A 23,442-nucleotide genomic window follows, 5' to 3' on the forward strand; every position below is an offset into this window, starting at 1 on the left:
AGCTGACGCTCAGCAGTCCCGAGGACTAACTTAACTTGTAAGGCAAACCTGTGAAGCAGGATCCCTTCCCTCCCACATTCTCAACCATTTTGGTAAAGAAGACGAGAGGTCCCTTTTCTGTGTGTGAACTTTATTGAAACAGAAATTCTGAAATATCAGACTACTCTCAAATGCTTTAAATACTTTCATGAGTGTAGTCAGAAAAAAATAGCCAAAATATTTTAATATGTTAAGTTATAGCTGTGTGACAAAAACTTAGCTGTGACTACCACAAGTCCTGGGCAAGGGCGGCACTGCTCCACCCCATAATCGTCCTGTGTATACTTAGGAAAGCAAGCACTAGAACCACAATTAGTTAAATCAAACCACCCGTATATACTCTCTTAGTTCTCTATAAATCTTACAAAAAATGCCATCTGTGGGATGAGACTAGCATTTTGGAGGGAAGCAATCTAAGCTAATTTACTATGCCAATACACTTTCTGGACAGGCATCTTTATCCCTGAATATCTGAAGAACATTTTTTTTCTTTGTATTCTCCCAATACCTAACAACCTATTTTCCACTCCTGGACATGTACTCCTCTGCGGCAGCAAGCAGAGCAGCCCACGCTTTCCCTCTGTGATCCTCCGGCTTCCCTTTCTTTTCTGCAGGCCTTGTCTGTTCACAACTGCCTGTTAGAAGCCCAGCCATTTGGGGCTGCTGAGAAGGCTCGGAGCCACACCTGCTATTGTGGAAGACTCACATTCAGGTCCTGGCACCCACACAGGTGGCCTGCAATTGCCTATTACCTCAGCTCCAGGGGGTCTTTCCAACACCCACACTCACATCCCACATCCACACAGGTATGTGCCTGGCTGATTAGATTATCTCCAGAGCCCTGCTTAGTGCAACCAATGCTCAGTAAACATCTGCTTAGGAGAGAAGCATCTTAATAACCACAAGCTGAACCCTGATCATTTACAAGTTGTTTGCTGCTATTACCAGATCATAAACTCTGACAGGCAGGAGACCACCTCAAGGTAAAAGCCACTCTTTGAAATATAATGAGACTGACTTAAAAAGCCAAGAATAAATAAACTGATATATGTTTAAAAGTAAAATAAAATAGGTAATACAATTAGGATGCAACATGTAACTCAAATAATTTTTAAAAAAAAAGAAGAATGCAAAGAGGACACTGAGATCGTCCAGAGCTGATAACTCCGTCCGGCATGAGTGCGGATCCCCAGAACCCAGTCCTGTAAAAGCCGGATGCTGTCACGTGGGTACCTGCCATCCCAACTCTCCTACAGTGCCACGGGAAGCATGAAGAATCTCAGGGATCCCTGGGGCCTCAGCACCTAGTGTGCACCGTGGCAATGAAGCTCAGTCACCTGGACTGCACCCCTAACCCACACACTAAGGCACGTGCATGCCTATATCCACGTACACAGACTGACAGAAGTGAGGCTTCAGGCAGTAGCACATACAAAAGCTGATGATACCATCCCGCTTCTAAACCATTTCTAATACAGTGCCAAGCACTCTCTCTTGGTTTTGAAAGGAATAAGTAACATAAAGCTTCCTTTAAATCAGTTCCCAAGCAGACATTTTAAATTGTGCAGCTAGATGGGAAACGGTCCTTATTATGCCACAGGCTGCAGTGGAGTTTCCAAAATACCACACCAACTGAAAACCAAGATCTAGCAGAAGGTGAGTGAGTGGTTCACCAAGAGCAGTCTCCACAGCTCAGTGTTTGTGGAGCCACACCACAAGCAGGCCAAGCCTTTACCCCGTGTCTTATCCTGCCCAAACCGCTGCCTTCCCGCAGCACTTTGGAACGGAATCTTTCACACAGGACTTTGCAGACAAGGTCAATCTCAAGCTCCAGCAGCTGCCCCCTGCCACTGAGGTTGAGCAGTCCAGATGAAACCATTCACTCGTGTGCCATGCTGTCTGGGTACTAATGGCATCCTGTAGACAGTGTGGCCCCGTGCTGGGACTCTAGAGGACAGAACAAGACACTTGTTGTTGCCCTTGTTTGAATGGAGCTGTTTCTTGAAAACATTTCAATTGAGTCAGTACCACCCCCTCTTAGAAGCTGTCAAACCACGCCAGTTCCCCTGGGGCTTCTACAGGCCTTGCCAAGGAGCTGGCCCCACCAGGAAGCTGGAAGGAGAGTGTCTCTAAAGCAGGAGCTGAGCACTTGCTCAAGACAGAAGCCTAAAGACAGGAAAGCCATTATTAAAGTCCATGGCTCGCTCCCCTCTACTGTCCCCAGTTACCTTAAGAAACAAGAGGCATTTGCATCCTGCCACACTTTCGGTTCAGCTCTGTCCCTTGGCCCTGATAGCTGTGAGGTATCAAATTCCAAGATACAACTAATCCTTCCTGCAAACCAACCTTCACTGAGTGCACGGGCTCTGCACTACCCAGGGGTTCTTAGCTGTTCGTAGCCCTCCATAAGATCAGGTAGACAAGCAGGAAAAAACACGTTCACGCCCCAAGGCGTGCCATGGGCTAGGAAAGGTGCTGCTTAAGGCGCATTTAACCATGGAGGAGAAAAGACCGAGTGGGTAAGAGACTAGCGGCCTTTCACAAGCACCCGGCTTCGTATGCGTGGCAGTATTCGATGCCGTGGGAGTGTCACAGGGAGTTACAGCTGAGCCCCTTCTCTCTATCCTTTACCTGAGTAGTAAGCATGGCGGGTTGAAACTTGATTGCCAAAAGGTTACAGACACAGAAATCCAATTCCTCACTGCATCTGCTAAAAGCTGGATAAATATTAAAGGGGAAGCTCTACAATGTCAGCATACACTGCAGCCTCAGCAATGCAGGAGATCCCAGCACTCAGGATGCTGAGGCTCACCTCAGCTAGCTCGAGCCTCCTAGCGAACCTCGTCATTGCAAAAATAAGTATTAAGGGTTGTTACCTTTCCAACATGTTTAGAATAGAAGTGGTCATTGAGAAAATGAGAGGCATTAATCAGACTTGTAGTTCTGTCATTCCTCACCCCCGGAAAGTTGGGGCTGGTACTGTGAATAATAACCGGTGACGCTAATATGCTGCACATGAAATATCAGTGCTCACTTTAGTGTCACCTATCCAGGGCTCAGGGGATTGAATGGAGGCTTCTTTATTTTGGTCCCCCACTCAAGAAGGGCATGTGGCAGTGTTGTGTGCAGTTTAAAATGTTCTGCCTTTGCGGGCCAAAGAGATGGCTCAGTGGTTAAGAGCACTGGCTGCTCTTCCAGAGGATGCAGGTTCAATCCCCAGGACCCAGATAGCAGCTCACACCTCCTTGATACTCCAGTATCAAGGGATCTGGAACCTCACACAAACATACATGTAGGAAAAAACACCAATGCACATAAAATAAAAATAACTAGAAATCTTTAAAACAACACACTGCCCATTTCTCCTTTAAAATATCTTGTTTGTTTATGAAAGGTACTTTTCTGAAAGGTGGCTACAATTTAACTTGGAAGAAAGGGAACAGCACCCCTCGACTGTGAAAGATCATCTTCGGACCTAGAATCTAGATTCAAAATGGGAAAAAAAAAAAAGAGAGAGAGAGAGAAAAGAAAAAAGAAAAGAAAAATTGCAGCCTGAACTACATTTTCCCATATAGACTGCCTACTTTATATTGTGATGTTCCTAAGGGAAGAAAGACTATGACTGGCTCTGAGATCCCATTTACAATTCCATCCCATCCTTATACTTCCTGTTGTAATTAAGTCATTAACTGAAGCAGGAAGAGGGCGAAGCTCCCTGTCAACAATGCCTCTTTGTCCGAGGCCCAGCTCCCCCTGGGTGGCTGGCAGCACAGTCACATTCATTAGGCTCCATGCTTCTCTGCAAAAGAAATGCAGGAAAGGACCTCGGACTCTGATGATGATGGCTCTGTCTATCCTACAGTTACAGGTATGGCTGGAGCGAGCCTGTCCCCTCGCTGATCACATAGTAGATATCTCATCCCTGCATACACTGGACCCAAAAGGGCGTCCAAATTCCCCTGCAAATGCAAGAAGCCCAGGGTGTCACTTGCTGCAGCGCCTTGCCTGTGGGAACTGCAGCTGTCTGCGCCTCATTTTAATGAAGGCAGACAAAGGGGACTCTCCATCTCCCCCATTCTTCTTCAAAGGCCTAGAGGGAAAGGAGGTATCAGTAAAACATTCTTCCCTTGTTCTCTCTGGCTTTTTCAGACTATTGTCTGGTTAGCAGTACCGTGACTTAAGGTCTGTGACAGGTAAACACAGAACACCATGTACATGACCTACATGTCCATCCTACAAAATGGTCAGCAGGGAGCTTACCGAACAAAAGTTGAAAACCAGGAGAAACCAGTAAGTCTCATAATTGAGAATGGTAGGCATTAGAACCAGTTCCTGGCCAGACGACCTGTCCTGGATATGAGCATGCCATGCCACTGAGAGGACACTGACAACCAGTCATGTAGCATAAAAACCTAAGAGTTCTCCTTGCTAATGAGGCATCTAGATAGGGTTAGAATATTTTGTCAGTGAGCTTCCTTTCCTGGGCATCCCATCCTGCAAAAGGTATTTAATCTCTGGTTCACCCTGAGTAAGATGTATGCATCCTCATCCCCTATGAATAAGACAGTTTGGACAAGAAAGGACAATCTCCTTCATCAAGAATTGTGGTGGGGGTGGGGGGCTACCTTGGGTGGGATCCTTTGTCTTAAAGAGCCTAGATCCCAGAGAAGGCCTCTCTTCATACTTTTGGCACTCATTTGGAACTAAGTCAAATTCCTTCCCAACCTGGGCTCAGTGTGGGTGGTGAACCTATTCCCAATATCTTGAGGTTCACAGCATCATCCGGGTACACAGGAGTTTAAGAACCACAGCATCCATCCCAGAACTCTTGTCTGGAAGAACAGACTGGGACCCCTATCTTACACTGCATTCTACCTTATCTGAGCTGCATTTCTGACACCCCAGCACTGAGGCAGAAACACAAACCGACAATGTATCATGGTGGCAAAATATAGGGAAATATGGGCAGAACAAAGCCGAAAGCTGCTTCCCTGCTGGCTAGCTTTCATAATGCTAAGCAGTGCTCTGTGGCTGCTGGGAGAGAATGGGCAACAACTGTGAACCCTATGAACTAACGCACCAGGCAAGATGTACTCACTGCTGAAATAATAGTCAAACCATTAGAGTGGTAACCAATGTTCTCGGGTTGGATTTAGGACTTGCTCCACAAGAGAAAATTCATGTGAGCTTAACCAAAGCCCCATAGGAGGTTTAGCTAAATTGACACAAGTCAGACTGTTGTCTAAACATGTTTATACCCATAGACAAATGGGTACTTTTAGCCTTAATCAGAGAGGCTTCTCTTCATAGTACATATATGTCAATTCAGAGAAGGTTGGCTGCTATAGTAAGGGATGGTTGAGTGGATAGCCCTACATGGGACATGTATACCACCCCTTTAAGACTCAGAAAATACTGAAGGAGAAAGTGATGGAAAGACGAGACAGATGATGGGGAAGTTAAGAGCTACAGAATGCATCTTCAAGGCATGGTGTGGCCATTGCAATCCTGTACTCAGAGCCACTGAGTTGCCTTCACTGGGCTGGCACAAAGCTAAATCTGTCAACAGTCATGGATGGAAAGGAGGCTAAGGAGGCACTGTCCATCTCTGCTGAACTATTGGCCACTGATGGGTTCTGGGTGAGAGCTACTGGTCAACCTGTCAGGATCCATTGGATATTCCATGCCCATGGTCACTCATGCAGCCCTTACTAAATACGGTGGGTTAGAAAGGCAAACAAAAACACATGGATGTAGGAAAACCATGTGTGTGTTTGTGGTGAAGAGATGGAAGCAAAGAAAGGGGCCTGAGAGGGCAGAGAGTACTCAGAATGCAGGATGTATACATATGGATTGTCAAACAAAGTTTACTAATTTTATACATTTTAAAAGGGTGACAGAGATTAACAAAGAGCAACATTTCCCTAAATATGGCTATTACTCTACCTTGCCTTGGATATAGAAAAACTAATTATTCTCTTTTTTTTATCAGTCTAAAAATATGTTTTGGGAATGTGCTATATAGAAAGGGGGGGGGAAACATGAACAAATCCAAGATTAGCAGTCCACAGTGCAAGGTGAGAAAGAATGTTTAAAATTCTGTCCATGTGGTTCAAAAGATAAACTCAAGAAGGAGAGAGTAGAAGGAAAATTAAGGAAAGATGAAACATACTGCTGTACATTTAAATCCAGGAACGTAGATCAAACTTCATTTTCCTAACTTAATTGTTAATGGAGTATATCAATCAAATAACACATAAAAAGGAGGAAACGCCAGGCAGTGGTGGCTCATGACTTTAACCCAAGCAGGAGGCAAGGAAGGCAAATCTGAGTACCAGACCTACAGAGTGAGTTCCAGGATAGACAGGGGTGCAGAGAAAAACTGTCTCAAAACAAACAGAGGGGAGGGGAGGGGAGGGGAGGGGAGGGGAGGGGAGGGGGAGGGGAGGGGAGGGGAGGGGAGGAAAGAGAAAAACCATAAACGTGGGGGCTTGGAGAGATGACTTGGTGGTCAGAGTAACTGTTCTGCGAACAGGGGATCCTAGCTGGATCACGGTGCCCTTGTAACAAGTTGGCAAATACGATTACTCCAGCTCCAATAGCGTGTAGAAGCAGGGGCCTAAACTTCTTCTCGAACTAAGCGGCAGTTCAAGAAGAACCTGAGTCAGAAAGACAGAAAGGAGGTGATGGAAAAGGACAATGAAGCTCTCTTCTTGCTTTTGTGTGTTGCACACGCATGTAAGCCTACATGTGTACATACATGCACAAACCTGTACACAGAAGCACATATTAAAATCCAAACATCTGTATATTTCACAAATCTTAGATGCAAAGAACACACCTTACACTGACTAGACTGATTGTTCAAAACTAGATAGCCCACACCGTAGAGAAATGATAACTGGTTGTGGGGTAAACATACCTTAAGTTGATTTAAAGAGATCACAATGCGTTATTAGTTTGTTCAGCTTTTATGTTTCCAGACTTAAGTTTAAAACAAAACAAAAACAGAAAGACAGGAACTCAGAACTAAACTGCAGGCGTATATTCATCCATGCAATAATTTGTTAGACATTTAACCAACCACTTGTCTGCGAGAGGGAGTGTATCTGTTTAAGGAAAGCGCATTTTGCTGTCCTTTTTCTCTACCAATACTGTTTTGTACCTTGCCAGCATCTGTCCATTTATTTAAGAATTATTATTTTTACATTAAGTGTGTAAACGCTTTGCCCATGTGTATGAATGCACTGCAAAAATGCCTGGGATCCAGAGACCCCAGAAGAGGGCACTCTAGGTTCCCTGGACTCGGAGTAGCAGATAGTTAATTGTCAGCCACCATGTAGGTGCTGGACGGTGAACCAGGCCCTCAGCCACTGCTGTTAGAGCAAGTGTTCTAACCACTGAGTAACCTCTCCAGCCCAGTCTATTTATTAACTTCTCAGCCGTAATTGAGGGCAGAAGAGGGAAGAGAAGAATGACAGCCCCTCCTTCTGTTTCCAGAGACTTCTGCTCCCCCCCCCCAACTCTTCTGGAATGTTCTCTCGCTATTAATGAAAGAACTACAAATATGAGTCATACTCATGGGTTTATGGGTGACATAACTAAAGATTCTGAGAACATGTCTGGTTTAGAAAATGTATGTCTACTCAGTTTAAGACAAATGAAAGGCAGGGGGGTAGGACAGACTCTACAGTCCTGGGAAAGGATCCAGCCTTTATATAACAGAGCAGGACACTGACTTAGAATATCAAAGAAGCAAGTAATAGAGATTTCATAAATGTTAGAGGCAGTCAGAAAAGGCTCTGTCAATACAGAGTGAGGCCAGAATGAAGAACAAACTGTGGACAGAGGAGGAACTCAAAGGCATAAGCAGCACTCTCTCCTTTTCTAACTATAAAGAAGGAGTTTCTTCTTTTTGTTGTTGTTGTTTTGTTTTTTGTTTTGTTTTTTCCGAGACAGGGTTTCTCTGTGTAGTCCTGGCTGTCCTGGAACTCACTCTGTAGACCAGGCTGGCCTCGAACTCAGAAATCTGCCTGCCTCTGCCTCCCAAGTGCTGAGATTAAAGGCATGTGCCACCACCACCAGAGTTTCCAACTTCTATGAATTTTCTGGAATGTCTAGACAAGTACTAATCCCTAAGGAGTTTAAGATTTTCTTAAAGTTGCACAAAATCCAGCATATTAATTCCATTTTTAAAGGAGGTTGCCATAGGGCTGGAGAGATGGCTCAGGGTTTAAGATCACTGACTGCGCTTCTGAAGGTCCTGAGTTCAAATCCCAGCAAGCACATGGTGGCTCACAACCATCCATGAGATCTGACGCCCTCTTCTGGTGTGTCTGAAGACAGCTACAGTGCACTTACATATAATAAATAAATAAATCTTTTAAAAAATCTTAAAAAAAAAAAAAAAAAGAGGTTGCCATACACACAAAGAAAAATCTAGTTCTGACTCTGATACTCAAGGACTTCTAGAGTTGAAGGGATGCTTTCCCCAAGCCTGGCCCTGGTTGTGTCCCATGCTGGTTTCTAGACATACAACAACAGGACACCTTCCTTTTCAAAGCCCCAGACCTGGGGAAATGCTAGGAACTCTAGGGGCCATTTATACTGCTCCAGGCAAAGAACTGTGAAAAAAGACCTATTCTGTAAGAATATACATTTATATAAAGACTTCCCTATAGTTGGGGTTGTTATTCACGACTATCGGCTGATCCTTTGTAGTCACTCTACATGAAAATGCTGGCAAACAAGGGTAGGGAACATACAGGAACCTGAGAGGACACAGACCCAGGGAACTCCTGTTCCTCCATTGCTCTATTTCCTGATCCAGCACAGCTCCTGCCCATAACAATGTCCAAGAGACTTCTTGTTTCCAAAGAATTTGGTCAGCAATGTCAAAGGGAACCAAATTATCGAAGTGGACATGTAAACCAGGCCCTAATCCCTCTTCTAGTGTGAGCTCATTTAGCGCTGGTGAAATCCATAGGCATAAGTAGAATCCCTGTCCTGCCTTCAGAAATACCTCACTCTGTAGGTCTTGTACTCAGATTTGCCTTACTTGCCTCCTGCTAGGGAAGAAGTATCCCTGACATGCTTTCCTAAGCTGCGTGTGTTTCTGAGAGTCCCTGTGCTCTGTCTGACTGAAGGCAGGTGATTCAGAAATTACTTCAAATCCAATACTCAACAAGGCAAAGTTTGTTTGGACTCTAACTGCTATTTAATCATTTTGCCTAAATGCATGAGCCGTTTTTCAAGACTGCAAACTGTAGCAACTGCAGGCAATGTGTTCATGTGAAATGTTAAGTGGCCGTGTCCTAGCTTCTGGCAGGAGAAGCAGCCTCTCAAGAGCTATAGAAAGCCAAGGACAGATTGCTGGAACACTACAGAACATTCCAAATGAACTTGAAGGAATTACAAAACATTCCAAATGAACCTGAAGGAATGAATTTAAAAAAGGCTTCATCCTCACGTTTTTGTTCATGAAAATGCCAGTGTTTAAATAAAATGCATTTGTCAATAAAAACTGCTCATATAAAATCACCCCATCCATCAAGATTTACAGATCCAAAGAGCATGACATTCCCCAAGAGGTTCTGAGGAGATCATATCTGCTGAAAGCACCTGAATGCTACGCTTAGCACACAGTAGGTACACAGCAACAAAACCAAACCGGAGCCACTGTTTGTAGAGAGCAGGAGCAGCTGGGTGAAGCCCGGGGTGGGGGTGGGGAGGTCAGGGGTCAGGTGCCCTGCACCTTCTCCCGTCTGCATACTTACTGGGTCTCAGCCCCGAGCAGCATGTCCACCTTCTCATTGGCATGGTTGCTGAGGACTGTCAGGGTAAAGAGGTGAGTGGCAGAGCTCTGTCTGGAGTAAAGCATGGTGGGAGTGTTCTTCCCTGGAGAGGAATTAAGCTCTTCATTGTCACAAGATGCCACCAACAGCTGGTCCCTTAAGGAGTAGTCATTGACATTGTAGCTTTCTTCGCTAAAAGAAAGGTGGAGAATAAACAGGTTAATTACTCAGTGGCTATGACTGCGACACTGTCAGATTTCAAGTCACATTTCTGGAGAAGTGGGCAGGACATCCAGAGGGAGGGGAGAATGGCCTATTTGATAACATGAATTGGAATCTGGATTTTATCTACTGACGACCCATTGAAAGAAGCACCGACATTATGCATATAGAACAGTAAAGTACATCTCAGATAAAAGAGCAATATTGTTTTGAAAACACGGGTCATTTCTTACACAGTCTTAAAAATCAACACAAATGAAAGGTGGGTAAAAGGATAAAAAATACAGCCTAAGTCTCTAATGACCCCAAGAAATCCAAAGTTTAAAATGCTAACTCGCTCCAAAGAAGCTCTAACACCAGCCTTCTAAGGAGCCCCAAACACTTCACAGTGGGCACTTCTTGAGTACAAAGCTATTAGAAGTCTCTACCGAAGATCCCAGTGTCTAGCGGGCAGCACCCTGAGACTCACACTGCCATTTTAGGAACAGGAAACCAAGGTCAGATAGTTGAAAGATGAAAGTTGACTAATTAAGCCAATGAAGATCTTTATAGGCTTTATTTGCCACTGTTCTGTAACTAGTATAATCAGTGATGGTTGCACACATCCTGACAATTGGTGCACCTGCCTGCTTTCACACATCTCCATCACAAAATGAAGATGATATAAAAGCCTGCCCACGCTCTCAGGTTTCACCCCTACCCACAAATGACGACAATGGAGGACACAAGTAGAACCCCAGAAGTCTAATCACAGAAATCAAACTTTAACAGCTCTCCCAAGGAGGCCTGCTTGCTCTGGCAAAGTACCCAGTCCATCCTCCCCGATTCAGCCTTGTACTTCAGAAGCCACAAGGCTGTATCCTGCTATGTCCCCATCCTTGCTTATCCCAGTTAGGATTCTATTCCACAGTGTGAGGACAACTAATCCCTCAGGACAACTGGCTCTTCAGCACTTCCCAATGTACCCTTCTGGGAGTGCCGTTCCTTAGGGAATTCAGGAAAGTCTTAAGCCTCAGCCTCTTATGGGAACCTTCCCTCTACCTTATAATCAAATAAGCTTCCTCTAACAGAATCTTGGTTCTCTCTAGAGATGCCGTATCCCCCAATGGCTCTGCTCACGTCTACAAAACGATCACCTTACAAAGGCCTAGACTCTGGAGCTCACACTGTTGGTCTCTGTCCCAAGTACGAGCTTCTAGAGACTTCAGTCTTCCAGGCCTCCATTGGGACTCCCAGGCTTATCACACCAATTATCAGGATGCGAACACGTTTCACTGATTAGAACTGCTACAGAACAGTGGCAATAAAGCTATGAAGCTCTCCCCTGGGTTAATTATTACTTTCTCCTTTACATTCCATGAGCAGCCCCTTCTCTTGCTGTGGTCCCGGGGCTCTGACTTCTCTAGTGGCCACAGGTATGCTACCTCAGCCTTCTCCCCACTCTTATCATTACCATCAAATGTTGCCTTTCCTTCATCACGACAGCAGTCTAGACACACACACCGTGCTCCACCAGCTCACACACTCAAATCCTCATCCCCCAAACTTAATTAACCCACCAGCTCCTACTCAATGACTCTGTGACCTTTGCCCTGTTGATGGATTCCACACGTCCCCTCACCTGTACATATCAAATTACCCATCTTGGATTCCTCATAGCTAGCTAAAATCAGTCTTACACCAAGTTTTATCATTTTTGGCTCGACTTGCCTGACAAACTCCAAATCTAGCTATATCTCTCTCTTTCTGCTCTCTTCCGTCGTTATAGATAAACCTCAACTGAACTATGGTAAACAGACATTCCTACGATAAATTCTAGTGTACTCTAGGAACAATGACATTATCTCATTTAATAGCAAATAAAAGTATTTAAACTTAGAAGAGCTGGAAGAAAACTCCCTGCGTCCAAATATAGTCCGGGTTTTTAGAACAAAACATTTTGTTCAAAAGTTCGGGTGCTTTCTTTATTCAGCAGTAAATATTCTGCCTTGTGACTGTCCTTGGAGAAGTTTATAGTTTTTTGGTTTCGTTGAAGTTTAGGGTGATAAATTGTCCACCCAGAAACAGCACATACAGCTCCTGTCTCTAAAAACTAAATATACTTTCTGACCAAATCCATTGTTAGGATCATGTCTGTATTCACTGTAAGTTCCCATGGCAAGAAGATCTCCAAATCTGCCCTGAGGCTGCCACACCCAAGTTTATAAATTGTTTTCACATCTAAATGAGACGTATCAAAACACACATTATACTCAAAAGAAGAAAGCAGGACTGAGCACCTTACAATCAAGCAGGGTTGTATCTTTAAAAGATCTTGTTTACTAGAAACAAAGAAGTCAATTGTTAGCAGGGCAGAAAATGTTTATAATGCCAGGACATCTTAGACATAAATTTAACAGCCCAGGATTCAGGATATGCCTGTGCACACACCCTACCACTAACACCACTATCACACACATACATACACACTCACACTCACTCACACACACGCACACACTCACTCACACACACATACACACACACACACACACACACACACAAGAACACAAGAGCGGGGGAGATCAAGACAAAAAAAAATAATGAGAGCAAAAGCAGTATCTCAATATCAGCAGCCAAAACTATGAAGAAAACAGAGGTTCCTTGCTATTCTCTTTTCTTCCTATCTCACTCTTTGGCTGCAATCGAAAGCTGCAGCCCCATCGCTCAGTGGCATGACACCTCGTTCCTATCAAAAAATCATTCTCTGGACAGGGAAATTGAAGACATTGGTATTTTATGAGTGGGATAGTTTAGGGAGGCTCTGAAGAATAATTAATTGCACTGGGTGGGATCAAGGCTCCTTCCAAAGAAACAAAAGTCAGAAGAACATGGACATGGCTGCCCTCAGCCATGACCAGCCCACTTATTCGACTTCAGCATGAGGAAGCCTTGCTTGTTAGTTTGTCCCTGAGAGAGCTTAAGGACTAAGTTCCCAGGAGACAAACATAAGTTATGATGGTTGGTCTTTCCTCTGCTTCAGTTTTAGAATTTATATCTATAATTCTAGGATTTACCTAAAAATCCAGGATTTATCTAAATTAAAAAAAAAAAAACGAGGAAATTTTATTTCATCAATGCTTTGAATATGTTTTAGAAATCACTAAAGCCAGACGCAGATACCTTTTTAAATTGTGCATTAAATGTTCCTTTAAGCAACAAGTACAATGCCACTGACTACAAGCTGTGGTAGTTGCTTGACCCGGTTTAGACCCTTCAGCCCTTTCCACCTCCACTTAGAATGGTAAAACTGTGATCTTCCTATTCATAGCTAGAGAACCTCACCTTTTGGTATTTGTCCAAACTGTATGAATGGAGACCTTAGCTTAGTTTAGATATCTAGATCCACAGCCATTACCAAGACAGATGTTTCCTGTCTTTTTAGTGATTGCTCTCATTCATCCAAAAAAAAAAAAATCGCTGTTATCTAGGTAGTACATTTTTGCATTATATACTTATATAGGGCCTAACACTTTACTACTTTTTAAAAGTGGGTTTTATATTAAAAAAAAAACACCTTTATCATTTAACACTAGTAAATAAGTAAATAAATTGGTTATTTATCCTGGTCCACTAACTTAAAACTCACTGAAACAAAAGCCGACAAGTGGCTGGCTCACTCTTAAGAGAATTTTTCTGGTATGTTCTCTCACACATTCACTGTCTTCATCAGGATTTCTATTCTTGCACAAACATCATGACCAAGAAGCAAGTTGGGGAGGAAAGGGTTTATTCAGCTTACACTCCCACACTGCTGTTCATCACCAAAGGAAGTCAGGACTGGAACTCAAGCAGGTCAGGAAGCAGGAGCTGATGCAGAGGCCATGGAGCGATATTACTTATTGGCTTGCTTCCCCTGGCTTGCTCAGCCTGCTCTCTTATAGAACCCAGGACTACCAGCCCAGAGATGGCACCACCCACGATGGGCTGGGCCCTCTCACCCGGCATCGCTAATTGAGACAATGCCTTACAGCTGGATCTCATGGAGGCATTTCCTCAAGGAAGGCTCCTTTCTCTGTGATAACTCCAGCTTGTGTCAAGTTGACACACAAACCAACCAGTACACTCACACATAGATATTTGGTCCCCCAGGGGTTCAGAATGATAGCCATTATTCCCCTGACTCTGAATCTGTCAATGACTACATAAAACTCATTCTGTCAGCCAGCACCTGAAACGCCCTAGCTCCCCCCCCCCCTCGCCCCAGTTTGGATGGACCACTGGCTACAGTGCTGGAGAAGGAGCAGGGAGCCCACCTCCAGGCACCTCTACACCAGGCTTTCCCCCTCAGCCAACTCAGGTCCTGGAAGGCTAAATGGAGTGGGAAAGAAACAACTCTTCTCCTCAGGGAAGCTGGCCCTAATCAGACTTCCCATGTTTGTCTCCATCATTTAACAAACATATGGTTGACACAATTTCTGAAACAATTTGGATCATGTAATTAGGAAGTTGAATTGCTCAGGAAAAATAAAAGCAAATGGAAAAACCACCTTTCTTTGCACGGAGGAGTTTACATGGAGACTTCCTTCCATTGTGCTACTGTCGCAGCTGCAGGGCTCCCCGCTCTGTGCAAGGCGCTTCCCATCAGGTGCAGGGACCCAGTGGAGTCCACAGAGGTGGACTTAAGGCATCAAGGAGTCCACAGAGGTGGACTAAGGCATCAAGGACTTCTTGATGCCTTAAAAACCTCGATGAGTCTCCCCCACTGAAACCCAAATGAACTCCTAGGAACTTCTGTCCAGACTCTCCTCCTTTACATAATTATCTTAAACAATATAAGCAGCTCTCGGTTGAGAAGAGGAAATTGTGCTACACACGTATCACAGTTATTTTCTGGGTGAAGAAGCTCACGCAGTTGTGAATGGATGCAGATGCTCCCCACCACTGAGGTAATGTGACATGAGGCTGACTGTGAACAGTTCCTTTTTGCTTTACTGTGACGCTGGGACTGGATCTCAGGGCCTCGCACATGCTGAGTCAGCATCAGAGCGATGCGTATTATCCTGGGCACCCCCTTTATTAGGCACATAATTATGGAGCCCTTTATTTCCTGTCCCATAAGCAAAGGACAGCTTCCCTATTGTTTTCTGCACCAGGAGACCATGTGTCGACATTTCACCCTTGTGTAAGAACTCTCTTACATGGACCAAGCACAACTGATGGAAACCTACACCACACTTTCAGATCTTCCTTTCATAGAAAGTTAAATTAAGAGAGAAGTGTATTATAGAGATTTTTTTCCAAAACAACACAATGACTCCCAGCATGCATCTTCAAGGTAGTAGAATAAGTTTTCTAATCTATTCAGTATGCCTTTTCCATAGGTTTTGTTTATAACATTCACACGACCTCTGTCCTAAAAAAAACAAACAGACAAAAACCAGGGCAAAAGACAAATGTCTCCCAAGCCAGCAGTCGCCTGGGAATCCTCAGACCAGCACTCACAGAACAGGAAATGAAATACTTCCCCAAGGTCACTATGGCCCAGCATCCCAGGAAATCCAATGCCGGGGATTGGCCATTATTCTCCTGGATGTCGGCACAGAAGTCAGCTGTGTTGTGCACCTGTGGCACCCTGAAATGCTATCTCCCCCTTTAATGCCGTCCATGACATTTCCCAGGATTCCTTCTTCAGAACCATTCCCATACAGCCACTTGTGTTTTTTATCACAGGGATGTCACGGGTCCGTGACTCTTCCAGAAGTGCTGAGGCCGGGAACACAGAGGATTGCAAGAAATAAAAGTTCATTGTGTTTTCCTTCAGGGTGTGCACAGGAGACCTGCCTCTGCGGATTTCAACTTGTTCCCCTTGCTCATTCAACAGCATCGTTTCAAAATCCCTACACTTGCTTTTTGTGCTTCACTGGCATTAAAATACTCAAGTCAAGCATTGCTGAGACAGAGAACATTGAACAATGCTGGAATTTACTTCACGTTAAGGAATTAAAAAGAAGAAGAAAAAAAAACCTGATTTACCTGATTGAGATTGATTTCACGTGTAAAGCTTAGCTTAAGACAATCCTAACAAGTAAGTTTCATGGAATTTTCAGAAGTCGTAGATTCAGGTAAGGTTACAGATCTGACCCAAAGGCCTGCTGAGACTCAGCCTGCTACACACCTGCCATGTGGACCTGAGCAAGGTTCCAATACTCTCCGTGCTGGCTCTCATTTGTACAATGACAGTGACAGCACCAAAGCACCAGCTTGTTGTAGGGAGTAAGTGAGATAAATACGTATATTATCTGCTCGTTGTGTATATAGCCTTTGTAATCACTCCTGGGTTATACCAAATGGTAGCTATTTGTTTTCCTAATAGAGTGCTACCCATTTAAATTGCCTGACAGTTTTATAAAGGCCCAATAGTTACATATGCCCTGCAAACGAACAAGTGGACTAAGCAGGATTCAAATTAAACACTAATAGTGGGAATTCATGATTTGCCAAGAGCTCTGACTAGCACAGAAGGAGCAATATTTATATTGAAACTAATTTCAAATAACCTTACTGCTTCAGTTCCTCAAAATAGCTCTCAAGAATAACAAACTTGCCACACACTTCCTATCTATTGTCCAGAGAAAAACAAAGATTAGAAGTGAGGTAGAAGAAGCATCTGCTGTGATTAACTGACACACACACACACACACACACACACAAAAAATAGAGGCAGAGAGTGCAGGACAGTCTGAGACTGCAGGACAGCCAGAGTCCACAGCCCAACACCAGCAATGCCTTTCATACTGGAGCAGAAGGAGACAAGCATTTCAAGAGGCTATAAGCACCTTTCTAGAGCTTTCTACCTGCAGTGACCAGGACACAGCATGATTAGAGAACAGCCTCTTGCATCGGTAATAAGGTTACTCCATGTGTTTTTAATATGCTTGACCCAGGGAGTGGCAGTATTAGGAGGTGTGGCCTTGTTGGTGAAAGAGTGTCACTTTGGGGGTAGGCTTTGAGATCCTTTTCCTAGCTGTCTAGAAGCCAGTCTTCTCCTGTTTGCCTTCAGAACAAGATATAGCACTCTCAGTTTCCCCAGCACCAGGCCTGCCTGGATGCTGCCATATTTCCTACCATGATGATAATGGACTGATTCTCTGAACCTGTAAGCTAGCCTCAATTAAATGTTTGCCTTTGTAAAAGTTGCCTTGTTCATGGTGTCTCTTCGTACTGATGGAAACCCTAACTAAGACACTCCAGACTGCAGGAACCACCTCCACACTCAAGTTAAGGATAAGCACCATTGATTTACAACAATGAAAATGAAAACTGCAGTACTTTCCTATCATGAGGGGGCTGGTTCTAGGAATCTGCAAAAATGTCAAAAGCTGAGGATAAGTTATATCTGTCACACAAAACTGTATATTTGCCCATAACCTTCTCATATCATATTTTTAAATATTCTCTGCATTACCTATAATAACTGGCACACTATGAAGATAATTGCTATGTCATACCTTCTAGAGTAACTATGGAAACATCTTTACAAGCACAGCACCAAAGCTTCACCCCTTCTTTTTCATCTACCAAGGGCTGCGTTCTTGGAAATGGAGGTTGACTACAAGGTGAGCCCTCCCAGGTCCACAGGAAAGGATGGGGCTAGAAAAATCCTCCCACCCCCCCAAAATCAGTCTGTGAAGAATGAGCTTGTTGCTAGCTCTCCCTTGATGACTGTGGTGCATGACAGGGAGAGACAGGCACTCCAAAATAAAAGCCATATAATCAGCCCTGGTCCTGTTTTCAGATGAAAGCCACAGCTTTCAGATGGGAAACATGGTAAGAAGACTTGACTACTTTTTAAACAATGAAATAGCACAGGGGTAATAGTTTGATTTGTGGCAAGACTTTTTAGAGTCTTTTTCTTTCACCCATCAATGAAATTAATATTGATGGTATTAGTTACTTTGTAGGGATTACTGCAGGTGCTAAACCTCTGAGTGCACTATCTAGTAGCATTTGCACATACTCCATGGTAAAGATGACATCACTACTTCCACGTTACAGATAGGAACACTGAGATGTTGAGATGCTGAAAGTGCCCTGCACAAGGTCATGTGGTCTGGAACTGAATGTACCTCATTCCCCAGGTGCGGCTCAGCAGTGGTGCTTTGAACAGGGAGCAGCAGTGTCATTTCTTCTCAGAGGCACGGAAGAAAATACTTTGTGTTATCAATGTAATAAGGAATAAGGGAGGGCAGTGAGGAGAAATAAAACAAGGGTGAAAACCATTCTATCATTTGTCTCCCATCTCAATATCTGAAATTTAGAAGCAAATGCTATGATGTTCATCATGCTTAATGTACCATGGAGCAAAACTGACTTGAGTCAGAAATCTTTAAGGTTGATTTCCCAAGATATTTATTCTTCAGAGAAAGACAACTTACATCAGGTATTTCCAGTTTTCTATACTAGGAAAGAACATTACCATGGAAAAACTTATGACAGGAGGGAACCAGGCCAGGTCATTTCCAAGGATCCTACATTGCCTGACGTCACTGGGCATTCAAACCTGGTAAGAACTGAGTTCTAGTGTAAGAACCTGACCTCGGGATGGCGACCTGATGGTTCCACTATAGAGACTCCATTTTCTGCACGCTAAGGGCTTGTCCCAGAGCTGAGTTATGTGTCTAAGACTGAGGCTTAAAGAACAGGCACCAGTGAAGAATAGATTTCCCAAGCTCAGTTTGTTTCTCTGTGAGAGCAGGTGACAGTTCAGTATTTTTACTGCCTAAGCCATTTTATATGAGACACATTGACTGGTGGCCTAAAGAGTCAATACTATAATAAATATAAAAGTCAAGTAAAAAATGTCTCCGTAGAGTAGTTTCACAAATAATCTCAAGGCTTATAAATTGAAGCTATGTGGCACTTACAGAAGTATAGGGAGATATTCCAGAAAATGTCAGAAGCTGCATTACTAAAAGGTTCAGATTTGTTTTTATCAAGTCTAAGTAATCTCAGTGGTTGTTTACGAAGTAAAGCTGTAGCTGTGTTGATAGAGGGCCTACTACCATGCACAATGTCCTGAGTTTTATCCCCAGAGCCATATAAAACACGGTAGTCCACACCAATAACCCTAACATGCTGAAGGTGGGGACAGGAGGACCAGGAGCACCATGGCTACAGGAGCACTATGGCTACAGAAGCACCATGGCTACAGGAGCACCATGGTTTATACAGGAGCACCATAGCTTTAGAAGCACCATGGCTACAGAAGCACCATGGCTACAGAAGCACCATGGCTTTCAGAGCCATGGCTACAGGAGCGCCATGGTAATAGGAGCACCATAGGTACAGGAACACCATGGTTTACAGGAACACCTGACTATAGGAGCACCATGGCTTTAGGAGCACCATGGCTCCAGGAACACTTGACAATAGGAGCACCATGGCTTCAGGAACACCATGGTTTATAGGAGCACCATGGCTTACGGAAGCACTTGGTTACAGGAGTACCATGACTACAAGAACACTTGACTACAGGAGCCCCATGGCTACGGGAGCACTTGACTACAGGAGCACCATGGCTACAGGAGCACTTGACTACAAGAGGACCATGGCTATAGGAGCACCTGGCTATAGGAACACCATGGCTTTCAGAGCACCATGGCTACAGGAGCACTTGACTACAGGAACACCATGGCTACAGGAGCACTTGACTACAGGAGCACTATGGCTACAGGAGCACTTGACTACAGGGTGAGTGCGAGGCTAGCCTGAGATGTATGTTGAAAGGAAGGATAGAAAAAATAGGAGAGTGAAAGTTTATTATATATGAAGATAGTACCCTAAACCAAGAAAAGAAAGACATAAATATAAATGTCCCTCCTGAAAGTCTGAGCCAAAGCAAAACTGAATGACAAGAACGCACAAGGAAAGGCTCACAGAGATGCACAAAAAGAAAAATCTACATCAGCCACATCTAAGATCTTAGATAAAAATCTAAGTCAGCCACATCTCTACTACCTAAGATACCATGGCTGTGATTCAACCCAAATATCCTCAGATGGACCCCCAGGAGAAATAATCTGGGTCACTGCACTATCAACACACTCCCAAGGACCACCAACTCTGCCATGAGAAAGACAGAAGACATCTGTATACACTACGGAGGGCAAGGCCAGACCAGACCAGATTCCAAGATGCTCCAAACATGAGACAGAATGAATGGTGCACGCATGCAGTGGGGCTTCCGTTCATCCACCTGTGGTATTGGGGTGAAAATGGTCCCCATAGGCTCCTCTGGAGTGGCACTATTTGTTAGCATTAGGAGGTATGGCCTTGCTGGAGGAAGTGTGTCACTGTGGGTGGGCTTTGGGATTTCAGAAGCCCTGCAACCTTGGAACTCTCAGGTCCTTCTCCTGCACCAAGTCTGCCTGCCTGCTGCCATGCTCCTTGCTGTGACAATATACTAAGCCTCCGAAACTGTAAACAAGCCCCAATTACCAATTAAATGCTTTCTTTCCTAAGAGTTTCTGTGGTCACTGAGTGGAATACCGCAGGAGCTGTCAAAGTGGCAGTGCTTCCTTCCCGCCCCAGCCATGGTAATATACCACCAAGGGAGCTATCAAAGACGCGGTCAAAATGGTGGCACCTCCTGTCCCACCTCAGCCTGTAGCCATCATGAGGTGCCACGGTCAGGGCACCTCCTCCTCAGCCTGCGCTAGTAGCTCCACACCTATGGTGCTTCAACCAACACCCACTTGCAACTGGGAAGGTCTTCCTGTCCTAACTCTTGATCTGATGCAGGGAAAAAGGAGTTTAAAAAACCCCACCAATCCCTGAGCTTCCCACAAAATCCCTCCTATCCCTGAGCACAAAACCCCACCAGTCCCTGAACCCTGAGCTCCACAAGCTCTGGACATTAAATCCCACCCATCCTCACTCTGTAAATCTCTGCTCTGAAAAGCTCTGCCCCCTAAGAAATGCTATATAAGCCCCGCCCTTTGTTTAATTTGTTGTTGCTATTCTCTCTCAGGAGCAGAGGCTGCCTGCCACCCATGGAGTCATCCCTCCACGCCCTACATCCTCCCAATAAATGTTTTCTATGAGATTTGCTGCCTGATAATGATGCTCTCATCAGAAGCCAAGAAGCAAAGAAGTGAAGAAGTGGAGAGAGCAGGGCTGAGGCCCCTGGGCTCCTGAGCTCAGCTGGGGATATCCTCCCCTGGGAGCTGCAGTGCCTTAGCTGAGGAGGGTTCCTCACAAAGATGTGTGGCTTGGGGGCACTTCTGTCCCAGGATACATTTTCATCTGAGCAGGAACACTCAAAGTCATGGAGTCTTGTCACAGCAATAGAAAACTAAGACATCATCAGTCTAACTGGTACAGCCTCAAAATACTTGCTATGTAAAAGTAACTTTTTTTTCCACAGAAGGAATTGTCATCTCTGAGGTTTGTTGCTGAATAAGTTCACCCTTTCTAGCTCCTGTGAACTGTGGCTGGCTGGCTCAACTCAGCCATTTTGGCTCAAACTTTTCTCCACACCGACTGATTGAAACTGATTCTCTCACCTTCTGACATTTTGCTCTGCTTGGCCTCAAACTAACTCAAGCATTCTATTCTAGTCTTCTGGTTCCTTCTTATCTTCTACATCCTCTGCTGACCTGCACTGAAATGCATGATCTCCTGACCTCCTGAAGGAACTGAACTCTACTGCCCTGGCACCCACTGAACTTGACTGACTGAATTGAACTGAACTGATGAACTGGTTTCTAACTCAAGTGCCATGAACTCAGCCCTCCTGTACTACCTCTCAACTCACACCTGAGTGCTGGGATTAAAGGCTTGTACCACCACATCTGGGCATAAGCTTTTCTGTCCTGGAACTTGCTCTGTACCAGGCTGGCCTTGAACTCAGAGAGATCTGCTTACCTCTGTCTCTTGGGATTAAAGGCATGTCTGTATTCCGGACAGAGTGACCATGTTGCTGATTAAAATTAGTCTACATTGTTATATGGCATTCTTAAAGCTAAGTGCCTGCCTACCCACTGAAGACAGAAAGGTCAGTATGAGACACAGGCTAGTAGTTGACATTAAATGTTATAGCAAGAAAAGTGCCCAGTTTTTATCAGATCACAGGGAGACAGAAAATAGACTGTCTTAGAGAAGTGAATAAAACTCCCAGTAGTGTGGTGATGAATGTAAACCTCAACGATTAGAATGTTGCCTAGAGAAGGTCTGAAGTGAGGGGAAGCCAAAGCAGAGAGAAAACATGCCCAGAGCCTGGATTCTAGGAGGCAGTAAAGAGGCCCACATGGAGGACAGTGGGGAGGGGAGTAGGAGTGATCTGATGGAGAAGATTTAGAAATGGCAGTAACCTGTGAAACCACCAAGAAACTCAAGTCACATGATCATGACAACATTCTGAAAACGATGTTTTCAAAAATGGAGTGAATTCATGTAAAAGAAGCATGTGGCCCAGATCTACCTTAGGATATCACTTCCTGTTCAACTGTGTTTACTCGAGGGATGCTAAGGGGTCAGGGAGTGTGGTGGGTTGGGCAGTGTCCGGCAAAGAACCTTGCTGCAGTTCTGACAGTTGGCACTTTGAACACAGCCTTATTTAGAGAAAAAAAAAAAGCCTTTGCAGATGAGGTCAAGTCATACTGGACTGAAGCAGACTCTGCCTCCAGTAACTAAATGATTCGAGGTGAGGACTCAGACTGACAGAGGCACAGCAGAGAAGCAGGCCATATGGAAACGCAGGCTGACTGGAAAACATACTTAGAGTCACCAGAAGGTGAAAGGTGTGTGGGCGGGCCTTCTGGGCTCCTAAGCCACTCACGTTGTAGTGCTGTGAGACAGCAACTACTGGACATGCTCAGGGTCAGAACATCTGCTCTCAGAGTCAGAATTAAGGGAAACGATTGGGCCCATGCAAGGCATTAAATACACATAAGATAGTAAACTGCCTCGGAAACTCTGAGAGTTTTAGCCAATTAAGGTCTTAGATTCAGTTTAAGCATTTCAAAAAATAGGACCAATTGTACCTAATTCCATGAGGCTGTACATGTGGGTATAGTCAGGAGCACATTGTGTTATTATGGGAACATTAACAGTTATTATATGTTAGTATATATTGATCTACTATCTGGTAACTTATTGTCTTAGGGTTTTATAGCTGTGAAGAGACATCATGACCCAAGGCAACTCTTATAAAGGCAAACATTTACTTGGGACTGCCTTACAATGTCACAGGTCCAGTCCATTATCATCACAGTGGGAAGCAGGACATCCTACAGGAAGACTAGGTGCTGAAGGAACCAACAGTTCTAGATCTTGATCCAAAGGCAGCCAGCAGGAGGCTCTGATTCCACCATGGGTGGAGCCTGAGCATAGAGATCTCAAAGCCCAA

General features: G+C 44.4%; 1 protein-coding gene across 1 annotated transcript in view; it reads right to left on the bottom strand.

Moving 5' to 3' along the window:
- Positions 1-23,442, bottom strand: part of Arhgef26 (Rho guanine nucleotide exchange factor 26) — a 108,429-nt gene that overhangs the window by 4,254 nt on the left and 80,733 nt on the right. The window contains exon 11 of the mRNA XM_052180422.1: positions 9,816-10,025. Coding sequence (XP_052036382.1) covers positions 9,816-10,025 — 210 coding nt within the window. The remainder of the gene's footprint in view (positions 1-9,815; positions 10,026-23,442) is intronic.

The sequence above is a fragment of the Apodemus sylvaticus genome, chromosome 4, assembly GCF_947179515.1.
Source record: "Apodemus sylvaticus chromosome 4, mApoSyl1.1, whole genome shotgun sequence".
NCBI classification, from domain to species: Eukaryota; Metazoa; Chordata; class Mammalia; order Rodentia; family Muridae; genus Apodemus; species Apodemus sylvaticus.